We start from the raw sequence: 19,171 nt of genomic DNA, 5'->3' as shown, positions 1-19,171 counted from the left end.
ATTTTTACTTATTTGAACATCCAACGCCATCGTTAGATGGCGAACCAATGGTTAGCTTGATGCTATGAAAATGTCACTTCCGGGGTTGGCCAGCAGGAGGGAACAGCGGTGACGCAACCAGGAAGGCTAGACCGTCCCGTGTGGTTACCGGGGAGGCGGGTTTGGGTTCGTCCTTCTCGGCCGGGTCCTTGGGAGGACGCTTCCTTCGAAGGATGCAGACCCTGAATTGAGACACAGCCTCGGGGTTCGAGATGTGTGGTTGTTTTTTTTTTTTGCTCATTATTTTCATTTTGATCAGCAGGAAGTGGACGACTCGGGAGCGCCGCCGCTGAAGAAGATTTGCACAGGAGAAAACGCCGTGTTAAGATAGCTCCCACATTTATTTTTTTATTATTTTTGTTTTGCTGAAAAAAAATTCCCAGGATTCCCTTCTTCAGTGCCCATTCGCTGAGCACACAGGCATTGTTGCTTTACAAGCTACAGTATGAAAGTGTTTCACGCACACGTTTTTTTTTTTTTTTTTTTTTAATTTTCGGCCAGATGAAGATGACATGTGAACGCAGCAGCTCACTTTCACTTTTGCCTGGTTTGGAGTCGAACTCCAGCCGCACTTTGGAAGCTTTTTTTTGTGCAGTTTGAACTGATATGTGTAGTTTCCCCCCCCCCTCTCCCGGTAGTTTTTCTGCATGGTTCCTGATGCTTTAACTATTAACATATACTGGCCGCTGTAATTGTTTTCCGTGAAGCTGAGCGCAGTGGGATGTTTTAGACACAACGCTGTGTCCCAGGAAAATTGTTCTTTTTTGTTTTTCTTGTCACGCACAAGAATAAAATGCTTTTTTGATATTTATATTCCAATTTTCCCGTGGTTTGAACTGAAGACATTGTAAGCCATAATTATAAAAAATAAAATACTTTCTGTTTCAGTTTGAGTCTGTGCAGATGTCTGTTTTTTTTCCCACTTCCGTTGTGACTTCAGGACGGAGGGAGACTTTGCCACATCAGCGAGCAAAGATTAAAGTTGCTCTTCGGCTCTGTACAGTTTGATCATAAAAGCGCCTCTAACGTCTCCAGTCGACGTGACTTAAAAGTCTTTATTGTCATCAGCTGACCCGCGGCTTACAGTCGATGTGGGCGGGGCCTGCGGCGGCGGAGAAGGGGTAGGCGGTGCCAGAATTAACAATCGACAGCGGCCACAAGCCAATGGCAAAGCGCGCCGGCAAAAATCTCGGGGAGGAAGAACCAATCAGCGTGCGGAGAGGGTGGGGGCTGTGGCGCTGCCGAGGAAACGCGCTTGGCGGTGACGGGCTGCGCGACGGAACAGTGCCGGTGGACTGGAAACTCCCGCCATTTCGACAAGGAATTAACCTCTTGATTGATCCACGCGGCTCCATCGCACCAACATCCGAAGCAAACTTTGAGCTGCTACACAAACGAGCGAACTAACGCGGGAAGGACATGCGGCGGGAAGCGGTTGCAGAACGGGCCTAGTTTGGAGGGACTTTGAACGCAACACGCAGCTCCCAGTCCGTGAACTGAGAGGAGGAGCTGCTTCCAACCGAGCCGCCAGTTTGATCTCCGGGCGCGGGGTTGGCATCCCTACGGCACCATCCATCCACCTAGCGGGGCTCGGAGTTGGGCGGCTGGTTGAGAAGAAGAAGAAGAAGTGATGGTGATGATGCTGATGGTGGTTATGATGATGACGGCGGTGGCAGAGCAGAGAAAGATGCAATGAGGCGGGCAGCGAAAGGCGCCCTTGTTATTGTTTTTGCAACGAGGCAGCCAGCTAGCTGCTAGCCGGCTAAGCTGCTACACGTTGGGAGCCGGGGCCTGCCGGCGGTAGTAGCGCGAGCGGTGCTAAGCTCATCTTCCCCGCCTTGAGACTTTCACATACACGCTAAAGACACTCGCCGCTTATTTGCTCACAGAAAAGAGTGACGTTTGCTTTCTGAGCCCCTCTCCACCCCGTGGATTTCTTTTTGTTTCGTTTTTTTAAAATTCCCTTTCAAAAATGGCACCGCTGCTGGGCAGGAAGCCGTACCCGCTGACGAAGCCGCTAGCCGAGCCACCAGGCCCCGGCGACGAGGTCTACATCATCGAGCACACCAAGGAGGCCTTCAGGAACAAAGAGTATCCTTTAAAAACGTGATGCTGCTGAGTGCCGATGCCGGGACACGTCGAGCCAGCTCAAGTCAAGTCAACTCAAGTACTTTATTAATGTTCCAAGAGGGCAATTTGAGGTACGGCGGGCAGTGGTTTGAAGTGTAAAACATACACAAGAGACAAAACAAACGACACAATACACGGACAACATAGCCTGAGCGCACGTATTTCATGCGATGGATAAGAACACTAAGGATCAGGCAAAAAAGACTACACATGGGAATAATAGACTAAATTACAAAAAAAATGTAAAACGCGAATGTGGCGTCGTTGGCCGGGTAAAGCGGCCGTCATTCGGCCGGGGTGGGTCGGATGGTGGTCGGTGAAGGCGCGTTAAGTGAAGTCTTTTCGGCGGCCACATCTTTAAAGGGTTTCCGGCGGGTACACGGTGTTCGCTGGATGATGGCGAGCTCGCCTCACGTTAGCCTGCTGCTAACCTGCGTCCCTAGCTCACCTAGCCGTCGCTGTAAGCCAAAATTGTAGTTTTTGGTGTTTTTGTTCTTAATTTCGGGGACAGCTTGACTGATTCGTGACCCGTTCTCTTTTTTTTTGAAACGCCCCTCTGCCGATTTGTGCCTCCCGTTCCCGCTTCACGCCGGTGGTGTGTAGCTAATGCGAGGCTAACGGGCGCTAACGTTCGGCTTCCCCATTATGTCTGATGCCGCCGTCTGGCCGCGGCTACAGTGACATTAGCCGCTTAGCTGTCATTGGGTTTTTGAAAGTTGGCCAGTGGAAACTGACGGCCGTCTGAAGTGAAACACTTGCGTAGTAAAACAAACAAACAAACAAACATCTGCTATTAGCTGCTATACGACCGGTGTTTGACTTTAGAAGCACATCTTTCACCTTCAGGCACCTTTCAAAAATTGCCAAACTTCTCTATGCTTTGTAGTTCTATAAGAGTTGCGTTCTTTATGAGGTGACAGTCAAGTGTTTGTGTTGACGTTGCGGTCTGACATTACTTACTCACCAACAGCCCGCACCAACAACTTTGCTATATTTTGTTTATGTCAGCTCTTGGGATTTGTTATTACTGCGTATGTTACTCTTCTCTAACACTGTACTCTAGCCAACTGACCACAACTACTGTTGCTAGTACTACACCACAGGACAGTAGATTTGTACAAATACTCCTATTGAGATCGAGACAAGACCAAGATTGTATAGAAAAATAACAACAAAACAGAAGAAATGCCTTCTTTGTTTTTTTTTTTCAATTCAAGTTTGTTTCTAGATAAATAAAACAGCAAGGCATCTTTTAAATAATTTCCTTTAACATTTTTGCTGCTTTGCCAGTTATTTTGAACCATTTTTGGAAAAAGAAAACAAAAAACTTTGCTTCAGTAAAGAAGAAATTATTGAACTGGTGTTTGACTCTAGAACCAGATCTTTCAGATCCACTCCTAGATCTTCTGGACTGGATCTTCACCACCACACTGGCTGTTCTTTCCCTGAATTGACTCAAACTTACAGTTGCAAACCACACCCATTTTGTCTTTTAGTCAGAGATGAGCAAGACGAGTTGCTCTCGTTTTTTCTTCTTCTCGCTTGCGACAAGTGCAATTTCCCCTTGACAAAAGTCCTCCAGAGAGTTTGAGGCACGTCTGAAGAAGTACGACGAGCGCATCTGGACGTGCAAGAGCACTGGAAGCAGCCAGCTGACGCACAAGGAGGCATGGGAGGAGGAACAGGAAGTGACCGAACTGTAAGTTTCTCTGCCCACTTTCTCCTACTGTGAAAGTGAACCCGGGAGTAGCGGCTAAATAGTTTGCCGAATGTTGGTAAATCAGGCAGAAGAATTCTCCTGCTGAAGGTCACATGGGGCTCGCAGTTCTGCTCTGATTGGACCAGATTTGCTCCTCCTCATGTTTCTCTTCCTCATTCTCAATTAAAGGCTGCACCATTGAGTCATCCTTGAATGTGAAACCTCCCAGTGTTCCATATTCTAATCAGAATGAGAAGTGTGTGTGTGTGTGTGTGTGTGTGTGTGTGTGTGTGTGTGTGTGTGTGTGTGTGTGTGTGTGTGTGTGTGTGTGTGTGTGTGTGTCCTCAGCGAACAGCAGGAGGAAGAGGAGGTTCTGCTGCGACGTGTGTTTACTCTCCACGAGCCAAATTGCACGTCTTGTCCCAGGGGAGCGGCTGCACAGAGCCTTTAAACCACCGCTGAGCCACCGGGGATCAAGGCTGCGCTGTAATTATAGCAGCCGGGCCGATGTGCCCCCCCTGCTGGTGACTCTCAAGCCCTGTTACATAATGCCAGCGCTCCTCATGATCAGCGCGCCGCAGATATTGGGGGGGGGGGGGGGGGCTTTGCTTCATCCATAAATGGGTCACGTGACGTCGGTTAAAAATAATGACTTGATTTATTTCCTCTTCTAATAAATATATCTGAGGGCAGATGTTGACCAGGTTCCATTTACCGAGCGACACGCTGCGATGGTGACGGTCAGTGAGCCTCTCCTCTTGTGTGTGTGCAGGCTGCAGGAGGAGTATCCCCAGTGGTTCGAGAAGCCAGTGCTGGAGATGGTCCACCACAACACCGTGTCCCTGGACAAGCTGGTGGAGATGGCCTGGCTGGAGATCCTCACCAAGTACGCCGTGGGCGAGGAGTGCGACTTCCTGGTCAGTCCCTCTTCTCCGTGTCGTCGTTGTTACGTAACCTCGGCGCAGCGCTGGAGTCTCATCATGTGATTTAGTCCCATCTAGTGCTGAGGGCTCAGTGTAAGCCAGGGGTGGCAAACTCAAAACATACAGTGGGGCCAAAATGTAGATTTCTGTTAAATTTCAACAGTAACCTTTTCCCACTGGCTAGTAGTCCTTGGTCTTCTTGCTGTATTCAAAAACCCATTTGAGTGACCCGACGTGGGTTTTGCCTCCCGCAGGTGGGGAAGGATAAAACTCTGCAGGCGAAGGTGGTGAAGATCCACCAGCTGGAGAACCCCGAGGGCGAGACGGCCGAGAAGAAGCTGGAGGCGGCCTGCGACTCGCCGTCCAGCGACAAGGAGAACGCCAGCCAGGAGAACCAGAGGAAGGAGCCTCCTCCACCTCCCCCCAGAGAGGAGGAGAACCGGAGGGAGAGCCTCAGTGAGTGGCGCTCGAGCCCAGAAGTTAGCCCGAGGCGGAGCGAGAGCTGACCTCTGACCTCTAGTGTGATGCCTTCAAACCAGGCGACAGAGCACGGCGGTCCCCCAGGAAGCTGCCCACCGCCATGAAGGAAGAGAAGAGGAAGTGGGTGATGCCCAAGTTCCTCCCGCACAAGTACGACGTGAAGCTGGTCAACGAGGACAAGGTGGGTGGGCGGAAACCTCCAGCAGGGGGCGTCGCTCCAGAGAGAAGAAGTCACTGAGGGTTGCTGAGAGTTTGCAGTTGACCTCCTCATCCTTCTCTTCCCCTTTCTCCTCCTCTTCCACCCTCACCTCTTCCTCTTTCTTTCCTCCTGCCCCCCCGCCTCCATCTCTTTCCTCCTCCTCCTCCTCTGCCTTCCCTTACCCCCTCTTCCTCTCTTCCTCCTCCTCCTCCTCTGCCTCCCTCTCCCTTCCTCCTCCTCCTCTTCCTCCCACTCTCCTCCTCCTCCTCCTCACAGGTGATCAGCGACGTCCCGGCAGACAGCCTCTTCCGAACGGAGCGGCCGCCCACCAAGGAGATTGTGCGCTACTTCATCCGGCACTACGCCCTGAGGCTGGGCATGGGAGAGAGCGCCCCCTGGGTGGTGGAGGACGAACTGGTGAAGAAGTTCAACCTGCCGAGCAAATTCAGCGACTTCCTGCTGGATCCGCACAAGGTAAACACGGCTGCAATGTTTCGGTCATGCGACTCGCAGAGACATTTTACCCATTTTCACCCAACACGACGATGATGATGTGGTGGTCTAGCCTCTTGGCTCTTTCTTTTTTTTGTTACCCCTCAATTCCAATGTGCCTTTTCTTGTTTGTTTTGTTGTCTGTAAAGTTTTTGGCGGAGAACCCCTCCGCTAAACGCAGGAGTTTGACTTCGCCGGACGGCAAACCGAGCAAGAAGCTGAAGACGGCCGAGGCGCTCGGAGAGGACGAGGGGGGCGAGAAGGAAGAGAAGAAAAAGACGAAGAAGAAGAAGGACGCTCTCGACGCGCCTCTCAGCCCCTCCATATGGGGGCACATGCAGGTAGGTTGACCTCTGACCTTGTGCGAACATCGGGGGCAGGGAGGGTTTGCGTCAGACCTTCGCTTGATGGGGGGTTCCCCTGTTGTGTTGCAGAAAATCAAAATGAACGGCTCTCCGCTCAAGGTGAAGAACTCAGGAACCCCCAAGAAGGACGGCAAAGGCTCGACGCCGTCCGGCCCCAAGACGGGCAGGAAGTCGGCGGACAAGAAGGACGGGAAGAAGGGCGGGAAGGCCGGAGACAAGAAGCTCAATGTCCTCAAGGCCTCCAAGAAGGACGGCAAGGCCGGCAGCAAGAAGATGACCCAGATGACCCTGCTGCACCTGGCCAAGAGCGCCCCCGCTGGCAGCCCCAAGAAGAGACCCCGCAGCAGCAGCAGCGGCAGCGGCCTGGGCGTGGCCAAGCTGGGCAAGCCGCTGCCCCCCATGGCGCTGCACCTGCTGCGCTACTACAAGGAGAACAAGGACAAGGAGGACAAGAAGAGCTCGCTGTCGTCCATGATCTACAAGGCGGCCAAGACGCTGTCGGCGGACGACCGCGGCCGGCTGCCCGACGAGCTGCGGCTGCTGGTGCAGAAGCGCTGGGAGCTGCTGGAGAGGAAGCGGCGCTGGGCGGCGCTGAGCGAGGAGGAGCGGCAGGAGGAGACGGCGCAGCGGCGCAAAGAGCTGAAGCAGAGGATGCGCGAGAAGGCGCGTGAGCGGCGTGAGCGGGAGATGCTGGTGCGGCGCGAGCAGTCGCGGCGCTACGAGGACCAGGAGATCGACGGCGGCGGCGCCCTGCCCGCCTTCCGGCTGGTGGACACGCCCGAGGGGCTGCCCAACGCCCTGTTTGGCGACGTGGCCATGGTGGTGGACTTCCTGCACTGCTACGCCGGGCTGCTGATGCCCGACGACCAGTACCCGGTGACGGCGCTGGCACTGATGGAGGCGCTGGCGGGCGATCGCCAGGGCTTCCTCTACCTGAACCGCGTGCTGGTGGTGCTGCTGCAGACGCTGCTGCAGGACGAGCTGGCCGAGGGCTACAGCGAGCTGGACGTGCCGCTGTCCGAGATCCCGCTCACCATGCACTCGGCTTCGGAGCTGGCGCGCCTCTGCCTGCGGCCATGCGACGGCGGCGTCGGTGCTGGCGGCGGGTCGGAGGCCTCAGCGGGGGCGGCGGGCGGCTACGACGACGTTGTGTCGGCCGAGTTCCTGGACAAGCTGGAGACGGTGGAGGTGTTCGAGTTGGCCGCCCAGGAGAAGGTGGAGCTGCTGGCGGGCCTGTGCCACCGCATCCTCATGACCTACTCGGTGGAGGACCACGTGGACGCCCGGCAGCAGCGCTCGGCCGAGCTGTGGAAGGAGCGGCTGGCCATGCTGAAGGAGGTCAACGACCGCAAGAGGGCCGAGAAGAAGAAGCTGAAGGAGATGGAAGGTGATTCAACCACGGCTGCCACTCGCCATCACCATTCAGAATCTGCACTCTTTTTCTTTCGATTAAGCGATGAATTGGGTAACAAAAATGATGATTTTCAACCCTTTTTATTGACAACTGGAACTGGTGGCGCAAATTCACACGTTTCTGACTGTTGGGGCCGCAATGGGCTCTAAAATTTGACAGGGGGGCCGGAGCAGCAGCAGATGGATGTTTTTGTGAGCCACATATGGCCCCCAGGCCGTAGTTTGCCCATGCCTGGTTGAGAACATCATACACAACATAGAACAGAAAAGTGCAATGGACAGGCTTTTTTAGTGCACAAAAGAGGAATATCTTTGTTAAAATGAACACTGTGCATGATTAATGAATCGACAATGAATTTCACTGCTGGAGCTTTTAATGATCTGTATCTATTTATCTAATTTGTAGTGTTGCAGCCCCCAAAAATTCAACATTTCACTTTCTGTCTAGTTTTAAGTTTAATTTTTGTAATAAATTTCTCAATAGACGAGAAAAAGAAAGAGGGCGGCGCCAAGAAGGAGGGCAAGAAAGAGGCAAAGGTGGAGCCCAAGGTGGAGGCGGGCGCCGATGCGGAGGACATGATCAGCGCCGTCAAGAGCCGGCGGCTGATGTCCATGCAGGCCAAGAAGGAGAAGGAGGAGATGGACCGGCAGAACAAAGGTGGGTCCAGAGTAGAAAGAAAGAACAGATGCTGGTGCTGCATGTCTTCGTCATGCTTCACTGTAAACCACTGACTCACCACTGCCAGCTCTGTTCTGGGTCTGCGCAGTCATTGGTGCACTTTTATACACTAGCAGTCAAAAGTTTGGACACACACTTCTGATTGACTATTGACATTATAGGTTGACACTCAAGGCATTGAAACTATGAATGAACACATATGGAATATGTATTAAACCACAAAGTGTGAAATAACTCAAGAAAGTTTTAGATGATCTAGAATATCCACCCTTCATATAAAATATGTATGGAACATTTTTTCTTTTGCGTCATCAGTTTTATTATTTATTATTATTTCTATCATCAGTTTTCTGTCTACTCTAGAATATACTGAATAATGACAGAGAACTAACAGGGTTCATTTCTTTGAGGACTTTTTTCAATTTAAACTAGACCACTAGAGGGCGACTCCACATCATCATTATGTTTTTTGTCTGTTTTCTTACTTTTTATAGATGTAATTCTATCTTTATTTGTGTTTTATCTCAGTTCAATTATAACTTTTACCAATATAGAAATCATAAATCAAGCCGTATTTTACACACTTGACCTTTACGTAAAGGTTAAATTAAAAAAAAAAAAGAAAAGAAAGAAGGAGTGAAGTGTGGATGGGGGTCTAACCTGCTGCCGCTGGTTCCTCTGCAGAGCGGATGGAGAAGGAGGCGGAGGAGGAGCGCGTCCGCAAGCAGCGGGCGGCCGCAGAGCGAGCCTTCCAGGACGGGATAGCCAAGGCCAGGCTGGTGATGCGGCGCACCCCGCTGGGCATGGACCGCAACCACAACAGGTCAGGCAGCAGCAGCAGCAGCAGTTTGAGTAGAAGTTCTTCCTCTTGTTGTTCGTCCTGTTCGTCACACCCAGTGTGTGTCGTTGTTTGGTCCCTCCAGGTACTGGCTCTTCTCCGACGTGGTCCCTGGATTGTACATCGAGAAGGGTTGGGTGCACGAGAGCATCGACTACAACTTCACACCTCCGCCTGAGGACAAGCCGGCCGAGCCGGAGGCCCAGGAGGAGGAGGACGACGACGACGAAGAGGAGGACGAGGAGGGCGGCGGGGCCGCAAACGAAGGTGTGAGACGACAAATGCACACGAGTGCGATTAGAAACGTCAGTCTGTCGAGAAGGAGGTGCACAGAACTGTTGGGAGGAGGAGGCGTTGACCAGCGTTTGTACCTGCAGGAGCTGACAAGGACGACGGCAGCGTGGATGGTGCCATGAGCGAAGGAGCCCAGCCAGGGGCATCACACCCGGAAGAGGTCTGCATAGAAACCACTGTCCCCAAGCAGGGCCAGAACCTCTGGTGAGACCATCATCATCATCATCATCATCATCACCACCATTATTACACTGCTGCTGCTGCTGGATTGTGTATTCTTTCATTGTGGTGCTAATGTTGCTCCTCTGGCCTTGCAGGTTCATCTGTGACAACCCTGCAGATCTGGAAGAGCTGCTGGAGAACCTGCATCCTCAGGGGGTCCGGGAGAGCGAGCTGAAGGCCAACATCCAGAGCAGGTGTGTGCAGGAACACCTGGTCCTGCTGCCAGAGGCAGTTGACCTGGGCTGACCTGTCCCCCCCCACTCCACTCCTCCCCCCTCCTCAGGTACCAGGACATCCTCCACTCCATCCACCTGACCCGGAAGGCCAAGCAGGGCCTGCGAAGCTGCGACGGCTACTCGGAGCTGCTCAAGTACCTGCGCAGCGACATCACCGAGGTGGCGTCGCGGCTGCACAAGGGAGGTCTGGGATACCTGGAGGACGACGTGGACCTGGAGGAGCAGGTGAATGTTGGCAGGATGCTGAAAGAAAAATGAAAATGGAGGAAGAGGAATGAAGAGGAAACATGGATTCTGCTTAAACATCCATACAAACATAGTATACACACACTACATAAATATCTATGTATGCCGAACATCTCCTCCTCCTCCTCCTCACAGCTGAAGGGCATGGAAAGCCTGAAGGACTTTGGCGAGCTGGTCATCACCATCCAGGCCTGCGTTATCAAGAAGTTCCTGCAGGGCTTCATGGCGCCCAAGCAGAAGAAGAAGAAGAAGGCCGCCACCGAGGAGACGGGCAAGGTGGAGGAGGTGGACGAGGAGAAGAAGCTGGCCGAGGAGGCCCGGGTAAGAACCCACCACCAGTTTGAGTCATTTCCCGCACTGCCGCACCTCCTACCTGCTGCTGAGCTCCACGTGTGTCTGGTTCCTCCCTGGTTCCTCTCAGGTGGCCACGGCGGTGGAGAAGTGGAAGGGCGCCATCAGGGAGGCGCAGACCTTCTCCCGCATGCACGTCCTGCTAGGAATGTTGGACGCCTGCATCAAGTGGGACATGTCGGCCGAGAACGCCCGCTGCAAAGTCTGCCGCAAGAAGGGTGAGGGGCGGCCGGCCGGCCAGCAGGGGGCGCTGCGCCCAATATGCACGTTCCACCGCAGAGTCAGCAGAGATTTGAGTTCAGCCTTGAGTGTAGCCGCGCCGCTAACTGTCTCCCCACTTCCTGTTCAGCACTCAGGCCGAGCACAGAGGCGGTGCTGATGCTGTCTGAGTCGAAGCCCGACTCCCAGCAGGGGGCGCCGGTGCAGAGAGCAGGACAGGCTAGTAGGGTCAGACAGGTCTACGTGCTGGGCTGGAAGCTCCGCAGGTCCACAGGTGAAATGGTAGCACAGGTGGCAAAAGTATTCACATTCTGCACTGGAGTACAAAAGTAGGGATATTTGTGTAGGAAGGAAAATACTCTGGTAAAAGTGAGGAGCGACTCCTTGACTCAAGTCAAAGTAAGATGGTACAGGTTCTGAAATGCACTGAATATTAATGAAACAATACATTGGTGAAAACGTACTGAACAGTGATCCCAAAGCTGCGGCGCTCTAAAATAATCTGTTGCTAAAATATCATCCACTTTTATGTCCAACTACACAACAGCCAAGTTCAAATAGCTCCACTTCAAACAACTGGAATGAATGACAAAAAAGTGTTGACAAGTTTCTTCAAAAGTAACCAGCAAGTTATTCTCACGTGAGGAGTAGAAAGTGCTGATGTTTGAGTACAAATGCAGGGAGTCGAAGTAAAATGTTGTCAGGAAAAAAAATACTCTCAAGTAAAGAAACTGCACTGTAATAAAGTACTTGTATGTCGTTACTTTCCACCCTTGACCGGTAGAGACAAGATACAGAAGTAGAGACGAGATACAGAACAGATAGACAGAAGGTCAGAGGACCGGTGGTGATGCTGATGCTCCAGGAGAGGATGGAGGTCTGACGGTCTTCCCTCTCTCCCAGGTGACGACGAGAAGCTCATCCTGTGCGACGAGTGCAACAAGGCCTTCCACCTCTTCTGCCTGCGGCCGGCGCTCTACCGCATCCCCGTCGGCGAGTGGCGCTGTCCGGCCTGCCAGCCCACCGTGGCCAGGAGGGGCTCCCGCTCCAGGTGAGAACAGAGTGCCCGCCCACGGCGGAGCAGAACCAAAGGACCCAGAAGAGCCGCTATTTGTTTATTTTTTTTGTGTAAGGCTCCTCCGAGCCACTAGAGGGCTGCCAGACGTTAATATTGATGGAGTTTGAGGGTCACCGCAGGCGTTGAGAACCACAAGAAGACGATAATTTCCGGTTTTAATTTTAGTACATGTCTAAACAATACCTCCGTTAGCCAGCAGGGGCTCAATGTAGGACTTTTTTTTTTTTTTTTGACTTGTCGGACCTCAATGGGTTGTAAAATTTGACGGGGCCAGAGCAGCAGCAGCAGATGGATGGAGTGTTTAGTTGTCTTTGAAGCCCCACAGTATTTAGCTCTTCATTCAAATGAAAACTAAAACTGACCAAAACTAAAAAATGGATGAAATGCAGATTTTTTTTTTATGACTTACTTACTATTGATATCATTTCTTCAAGGTCGGTAGGCCAAATTAAAAAGCCTAGCCAGCCGCAAATGGCCCCCGGACCATAGTTTCCCCATGCCTGACTTTTTTTGGGCTCTTGACTGACTGTATATTTCACATGTTGAGTTGACCGTCCGTCTGTCCGTCCCGCCACAGGAACTACAACCAGGACACAGATGAGGAGGAGGATGAGGAGGATGAGGAGGAGTCAGAGTCAGAGGAAGAGGAGGAGGACGAGGAGGAGAACGACTACAAAGCCATGGGCCACAGCTGTAAGTGTTGGAGCTCAGCCGCTGGTCACTGCCCACCTAATGATAGTGGAGCCTGCGGCAAGTGCCGACTCACCTGCCGCAAGTGCCTGTGCCGACTCACCTACGAACGTCTGTTCACAGTGAGGCCGAGGAAGAAGAACAAGCAGCAGTCGTCTTCGTCTCGGCAGAAGAGTTTGAAGAGCAAATCCAAGAAGGCGTCGGCCAGCAAACAGAGGACAGGGCCCAGCAGCCCCGCAGACATCGAGGAGCTGGTGAGACACAGCAGCGGGAGGGGGAAAGGGGAGGAGCTTGAGTGATGATGTCATGACACTGCCAGCCAGCTCCGCACGCACGCTCCTCCCCACCTCTGACTAACAGTTGGTCCACTTGGTCACCTGCAGGCGCGCCAGAGTTCCCAGTCTGGACTGAGCAGGCAGGCCCTGGAGCTGGAGAGGTGCGAGGAGATCCTGAAGAAGCTCATCCGCTTCCGTTACAGCTGGCCCTTCAGGTGAGCCGTCAATCAATCAATCAATCAGATCCATCTCCAGAGCTCCTCCCTGACCTTTGTCTCCCACCTCCCCCCTCCCCTCAGGGAGCCGGTGTCCCTGGACGAGGCCGAGGACTACCTGGACATCATCTCCCAGCCCATGGACTTTCAGACCATGCTGGGGAAGCTGTCGCAGGGCTCTTACCGCCACCCGCACGGCTTCCTGGAGGACGTCAAGCTGGTCTTCTCCAACGCTGAGGAGTACAACCAGCAGGGCAGCACCGTGCTCTCCTGCATGGCCAAGACGGAGGAGACCTTCACCATGCTGCTGCAGCGGCTGCTGCCGGGCCTCAGCTACGTCCGGCGGCGCTCGCGTAAGCGCATCACCCAAGCCCCGCCCACCTCAGAGGAGGAGGAGGAGGAAGAAGAGGAGGAGGAGCAGGAGGAGGAGGAGGAGGAAGAAGAGGAGGAGGAGTCGTCGCCACCGGCCAAGAAGAAGGTGCAGAACGGCAGGTCGAAACATGATAAGAGGGCCAGAAACAGGGGTGATGACAGTGAGGAGGAGGAGGAGGACGGAGGAGAAGAGGAAGAGGAGGAGGAGGAGGAGGAGGAGGATGCTGGTCGGAGGAGGAGCAGGAGATCCGCCGCCACCTCAGGGAAGAAGAATTACCGCGAGCAGGACAGCGATGGTGAGCGGGACACTCGGCAGCGACATTCCAAGAGACTCAAGCGCTGGTGAAGTTGAGGAGGTCCTCAGGAACACCAGGATCAGGAACACCAGGAGCCTGACAAGGATCAGGAACACCAGGATCTCCAGGAACCTGACAAGGATCAGGAACACCACCAGGATCTCCAGGATCAGGAACACCAGGAACGCCGGGATCCTGCAGAACATCCTGCAGCTGGCAGGAACCCCCCCCCCAAAAAAAAAACCTCAGAAGGACTTTTTTTTGTCTGTTTTATTGAATTTCTGTTTATATTTTGACAAAACAAGCAAAAGAAAAAAAAAAGGAAACAGATTTATATTTGTAACACCTTTAATATTGCTCATCATTTTTGTCCTGCCCCTCCCCCACTTCCTCGCCACCAGAGGAGGCAGGAGATACTCCAGACTGAAGATCTTCAGCGCCACCTTGAAACCTCTCTCTCTCTCTCTCTCTCTCACACACACACACACACACACACACACACACACACACACACACACACACACACACACACACACACACACACACACACACACACACACACACACAACACCCCGATGATTCGCACTCACACCTGTAGATCAGCGCTAGAACGTTAGCAGCTGTTAGCTTTTATATCCCCGACAGTCCAGACGGACGCTCGACCTTCACCTCAGTGTGTAATTTGAAAAAAAATATTTAAAAAAATCATTAAAAAAAAAAAAAAAAAAAAAAAAAATGGAATTACAAAAAAAGAGATGTTTTTAGACGCTCGCCAAAGCAGCGTGGTGTTCTCCTCAGTAGTGGCGCCGCCACTTTAAAACCAGCCGGTACCTCAACAGCTCTGCCAGTTTTCACTCCACATGTGTGTAAAAGTGGCGAAACGCTACCAAGCCAGCAACCGCAGGGCCGGACGCCGTTCACACAAGGGGCGGGGAAACAAAATATGCATTTCTAACAGTGACCAAGGTGATGACGTCTGTTGACAGGCATTTTTTTTTTGTTTTTGGAAATCTTAACATTTGTTTTGTTTTTTGTTTTCCCGTCCTTTGCACATTTTCATTTGGTATTGTCAAAAAAAAAGAAATGAAAAAATGCTTATCGTGTCAGTAAAATTGTAATAAAAGTTGACAAACAAAACTGCCAAGGTTTCAAAGTATCAGGAACATGTCGAGTCACTCCCCGCGATGCCCTGTGGCGGCCTCCAAGTGGCGCTCTCACTCTTGTAACTTGCACCACTGAAGCCTTTCCAATCATTGGCCGGAAGAGTGGCGCGGCGCGTCACCTGACGGCGGCCGTCACGTTCACCTGAGTTCGCCCCAGCGTCCACCCTCCTCACTTAGTAGTTTGGCGCCCCCTGCTGGCAGCACTCTGCCGTCGCTCGTCTTGTTTTTTCTTGTGGCCACGTTTGTTGGTTTTTCCTCTTCATCCCCCCCCCCCCAACACGGCCGTTAAAACGTTTGTTTTGTCGAGTTCAGACCAGGTTGTAAATGCTTTCTTTGTTCTCGGAGTAACTTTTACACATCCTTTGTTTTTTTTTTTTTATATTATATATATATATATATATTTATAGTCTACAGCGGGTCGGTGCGGGTTCCCGAGGATTCACGTGTAAAGAATTTCCAATAAAAGGATGTGGACGGTGGATGTTTGTGTTCTGACGTCACTGCCAGCTGTCTGTCGATAATTTCTAATAAAACTTCCACCAGCCTCTGTTCTTGTCTGGATTATTTTCCGCACCCGGAAGTGGCGTCGAAAAGAGTCTCGACTGGCCACAAGGAGGTACGAGCGATCCCCTGCTGTCATTATCAGACACCCCTGTTGGGAAAGGTTGTTTGACCGGCAACCTCGGTAAGAACAGCAAATCAATTAGACGCCTATTTAAAAGGGACAGTACCACAGTTCACCATATGTGATTTCATATTGGAGCAAATACGTAGAACAGGCGGAACTGGAAGAAAGTCTGGCTCCTCCCCCAACAGATACCTGTTAACTAATAAGGTTAAAGAAATTTCTTTTAAATAGAGTTTATCCCTCCGATGAACGCATTGTTAAAATATTCAAAAAAGAAATGTAGACATAAAATGCACTTTTTGCTCTGAAGGTACTGAAACTGTAACCCATTTATTCTGGCACCGCCCCCATGTGCAGACATTTTATTTTGGAATGATATCTGTGACTTTATAGTCAACAATATCTAGAGTGACTTTGTTTTATTTTTTGGAGTACTGTAATGTTTGGGCTCTCTGAACTGGAAAATAATATAACTTTCATTATCAACCTGATCATCTTGATGGCAAAATTTCATATAGATAAATGTAAATTTACTAAGAAAAAAAAACCTCATTCTCTGCTCTCAGTGGTGAGTTCAGACAATGCATGACCTCCATCAGGTTTTTGAGAAATAAAAAATAAATTACGTGTAGTACTGTATATATTGGTAACTGCTTTGTTACCAATAGACATTAGAAATAAGCTGAATGTTTAAATTGGATTGAAATCTTTTAATTGAACATATCACAACAATCAAAGTGCAGGATGGACGGACGGCTTTTACAAGGAATTAAATAAATAAAGCTGAAAAGAACAAGTGGTCCTGATTCATAGCCTACTCTGCGTAAGCAGCCAGTATGAGGTTGGTAGTGAATGGGTTGCGCAATGGTATTGCCTGCAGCTACATAGATTATGGTTTTGAATGCAAACCTTCTGGAATTGAACGCGAGTTTGCATGGAGAACAAAGTTACGTTCAAGACAACTCAGAAACAAGGGACAAACCTGTATCCATTCAAAACTCGACGCACCATTTCAACGTCAAGTATGGGACAATTCTGTATTTTAAGGGCCGGTTGGCAACTCGAACTACACCACTGGTCTTTATAAAACATCAACACTGAGAGGACTGAAGCTAAACCCTTTGCTGGTCACAGCACCGACAAACTGTACGTCGGAATTATCTGCGTCACTGTTACTGGTCTGGACCGCCAGACACCAGACAGAACTGGACCTGCCAAGACACCACACTCGCACACACGATTGCCAGCTGGCGGCGACATCTCAATAACAACGCAGTCACACACGCGGCTGCTGGGCGGAGCTGGACGGGCAATGACCTCAGACTCCGACGCACGAGTTTGTTTGCCAAACAACAGATGTAAATGAATGGTGCAGGTCATTTTGCAGCGAGAAGGTCCCGGGTTCGATTCCCGGGCCTGGGACACCTTTCTGTGTGGAGGTCACATGGTCTCCCCGTGTCTGCTGGGTTCTAGCCAGGTCCTCCAGCTTCCTCCCACACTCCAAAAACATGCATGTGTACTTAAATGTAAAGCAGGGGCATTTGTTGGGACTGAGAACATTGGGGGCTGAGCCCAGACCCTTCTGGGGGAAGTCTAAGCGATCCAACCCGGGAAAAAAGCTCTATGCTTTCTTGATCCAAATACTGCAAACATGTACTTCAAAATGTGTCTAAAATTATATTATATGGATAGAAACCGGATGATGCACTTATAGATAACACAGGAGTTAAAGCAAAAATAAAAAATAAATACTTTGTAAATATTTTGACTTAAGCCAAGTCATATTCCCTCTCAATTTTAAATGTTAGGTTATATCATTTGCGATTTTTAGTTTGCTTTTTTTTTTCACATCACGAGTCAGCAGTATATTTAATTTTAACTTTTACTCCATTTTTCCTTTGCCCTCCTAATGTGTTGTGTTGCACCTCTGTCTCTGCATCTCTTTTCTCTCCATCTGCTCATTCCTTCCATCCTTTGAATCAGTCAAAATTTGAAATTAATTTAATGTCTCCTCTCTGGATAATTTGATTTTTAAGTCTGTATGCAGTTAACGCTACTTTGTGTATATAGTAATTTAGTAAATATACCAAGTATGCCAACTTGATGAAAAAGTTGTTATATTCCCAAGTAAATGGAAGTGGAAAACAGAATAAATCACTCAAATATGTTATATTTAAGAGTTTAAGTGTTGCAACATTATATGAGTAGTCTCATCAATAACTGCATTGACAAATACCTACAAGAATCACTGTATACATGCATGAATCGCAGTAAGTATTGCACCAACAAGTAATGATCTCCTTGTTTAGTGCTGTCTACTCTCAACTCCCGCACCACGAACACCAGCAAAATGAGGGAGTGGGGCTCGGTAGCGCTCGGCAGCCCTTCGGACGTCTTCGGGAGTGTGTGTACAGTACTGGCCAATGCAGCGAGAGACGAAGCTTTCTGTACGGGCCATCGTGTTTAGCTGCTCCGTAGGAGTCCAGGAAGTCCAATACAACGGCCGAGCAGGTCGTAAAAACGCCAAAAGTTTAGCTTTCACAATAAAAAGAAAATGCCCCACACAGACAGGTTAGAATGGCCTAACAGCAGTTATGTAGTTGTGTGCGGTGACTTATGTGAGAAGAAATGTCACTGAATTTAGCTGTGGAAAAGTCGCCGAGCCTTCGTGGATTTTCAGCCCGTTTAAGAGGGTCTATCACCGGGGAGGGCTGCCCGGCAGGTCCGCCGGCACGCCCCCCTGACATGAAAATGATTAATTTTACCTGTTTTTGGTGACGGCTCCCCGGAGACGTGAGCCTCAGCCGAGTCAACCTCCTTCTGTTATGAAAAACCGCCGTATATCCATGTTTCCGTGTTGTCAATGCCGTCATTTTGTTGCTAAAAAAAAAAAATCTCGCTGAATCCTCCGCGCCAACGGTTTAGATCAGCACGCGACCCCTCGCTGATTGGTCTTGACGTCATCGTGTGTTGCATTCACTGAAAATGGAAAACTACAACATCTTTCGTGCCTCGTTATTGTACAGTTATCATTATTTCTTCTGAAGTTGAATTACCCGGGGATAAAATAAAATAAAAAAACGTTCGGGGCTAAAGCCCCAGATGCACAGGTCAGACGACGCCACTGATATAATTAAAGTAATGGGCTCCATGTAGAATATGAACTGGCCACTTGTCCAGGGTGTGACCCCGCCTTTGCCCTATGACAGCTGGGAGAGGCCCCAGGAGACCCCCGAGGCCCTGACTGCAGGAAGAAGTATTGAAAATGGATGGATGGAGGGAGGGAAGGATGGTGCAGGTCATCAAGGGATGCAAAGTGCAGAATCACACTTTTACCATTAACCCCAGAGAATCAACAACATTTATAATGAAGAAAAGAAAAAAGACTGATGCAAGAACAAATAACAATAAAAATAAATAACTAATTCATTCATTCATTCATTCATTCATTTTCCATACCCGCTTAGTCCTGAGCTCAGGGTCACGGGGGTCTGCTGGAGCCTATCCCAGCTGTCTTAGGGCGAAGGCAGGGGAAATAAATAACTAAATAAAGAATTTTGTTTGTGCGTGTGTGTGAGTGTACAAATGAGTGTGTGTGTGTGTGTGTGTGTGTCTCAAGCACGGTGCAG

General features: G+C 50.4%; 2 protein-coding genes across 4 annotated transcripts in view; both read left to right on the top strand.

Annotated features, from left to right (window-relative positions):
* The window catches only part of bcl7bb (BAF chromatin remodeling complex subunit BCL7B b), a 4,004-nt gene extending 3,072 nt beyond the window's left edge, over positions 1 to 932 (top strand). Inside the window, exon 6 of one of the 2 annotated variants that reach the window (XM_076015072.1) lies at positions 299 to 932. In XM_076015072.1, the coding sequence (XP_075871187.1) occupies positions 299 to 370 (72 nt within the window). In that variant the 3' untranslated portion in view covers positions 371 to 932. The remainder of the gene's footprint in view (positions 1 to 298) is intronic. The other variant, XM_076015073.1, reaches the window with a different exon arrangement.
* A 274-nt stretch (positions 933 to 1,206) lies between these two features.
* Positions 1,207 to 15,458, top strand: baz1b (bromodomain adjacent to zinc finger domain, 1B). Of its 2 annotated transcripts, XM_076015069.1 has the most exons (22): positions 1,207 to 2,130; positions 3,752 to 3,868; positions 4,641 to 4,785; positions 5,046 to 5,247; positions 5,331 to 5,452; positions 5,747 to 5,944; positions 6,112 to 6,303; positions 6,397 to 7,714; positions 8,225 to 8,398; positions 9,104 to 9,242; positions 9,343 to 9,524; positions 9,635 to 9,755; positions 9,869 to 9,967; positions 10,057 to 10,234; positions 10,391 to 10,576; positions 10,677 to 10,824; positions 10,956 to 11,099; positions 11,729 to 11,876; positions 12,481 to 12,596; positions 12,717 to 12,847; positions 12,977 to 13,083; positions 13,168 to 15,458. In XM_076015069.1, exons 1-22 carry the CDS (start codon positions 2,012 to 2,014, stop codon positions 13,799 to 13,801), a joined length of 4,920 nt encoding a protein of 1,639 aa, XP_075871184.1. In that variant the 5' UTR covers positions 1,207 to 2,011; the 3' UTR covers positions 13,802 to 15,458. The 2 variants fall into 2 exon arrangements, with proteins under 2 accessions (XP_075871184.1, XP_075871185.1); XM_076015070.1 differs by lacking the exon at positions 10,956 to 11,099 and having other exon boundaries at positions 1,212 to 2,130.
* Positions 15,459 to 19,171: the final 3,713 nt, after the last annotated feature.

The sequence above is a fragment of the Nelusetta ayraudi genome, unplaced genomic scaffold (genome assembly GCF_046127955.1).
Source record: "Nelusetta ayraudi isolate G7.1 ecotype Tasmania unplaced genomic scaffold, CSIRO-AGI_Nayr_v1 ptg000175l, whole genome shotgun sequence".
Classification (NCBI taxonomy): domain Eukaryota; kingdom Metazoa; phylum Chordata; class Actinopteri; order Tetraodontiformes; family Monacanthidae; genus Nelusetta; species Nelusetta ayraudi.
Note: the sequence above shows the minus strand (reverse complement) of the source record. Positions and strands in the feature narration are given on the sequence as shown.

Bases quoted from the DNA above. Each gene is read 5' to 3' on its own strand.
- baz1b (XM_076015069.1), top strand. From the start codon at position 2,012: ATGGCACCGCTGCTGGGCAGGAAGCCGTACCCGCTGACGAAGCCGCTA. The intron at 2,131-3,751 runs GTATCCTTTAAA...AAAGTCCTCCAG, and splicing joins GAGGCCTTCAGGAACAAAGA to AGAGTTTGAGGCACGTCTGA. The intron at 9,243-9,342 runs GTCAGGCAGCAG...TGGTCCCTCCAG, and splicing joins ATGGACCGCAACCACAACAG to GTACTGGCTCTTCTCCGACG.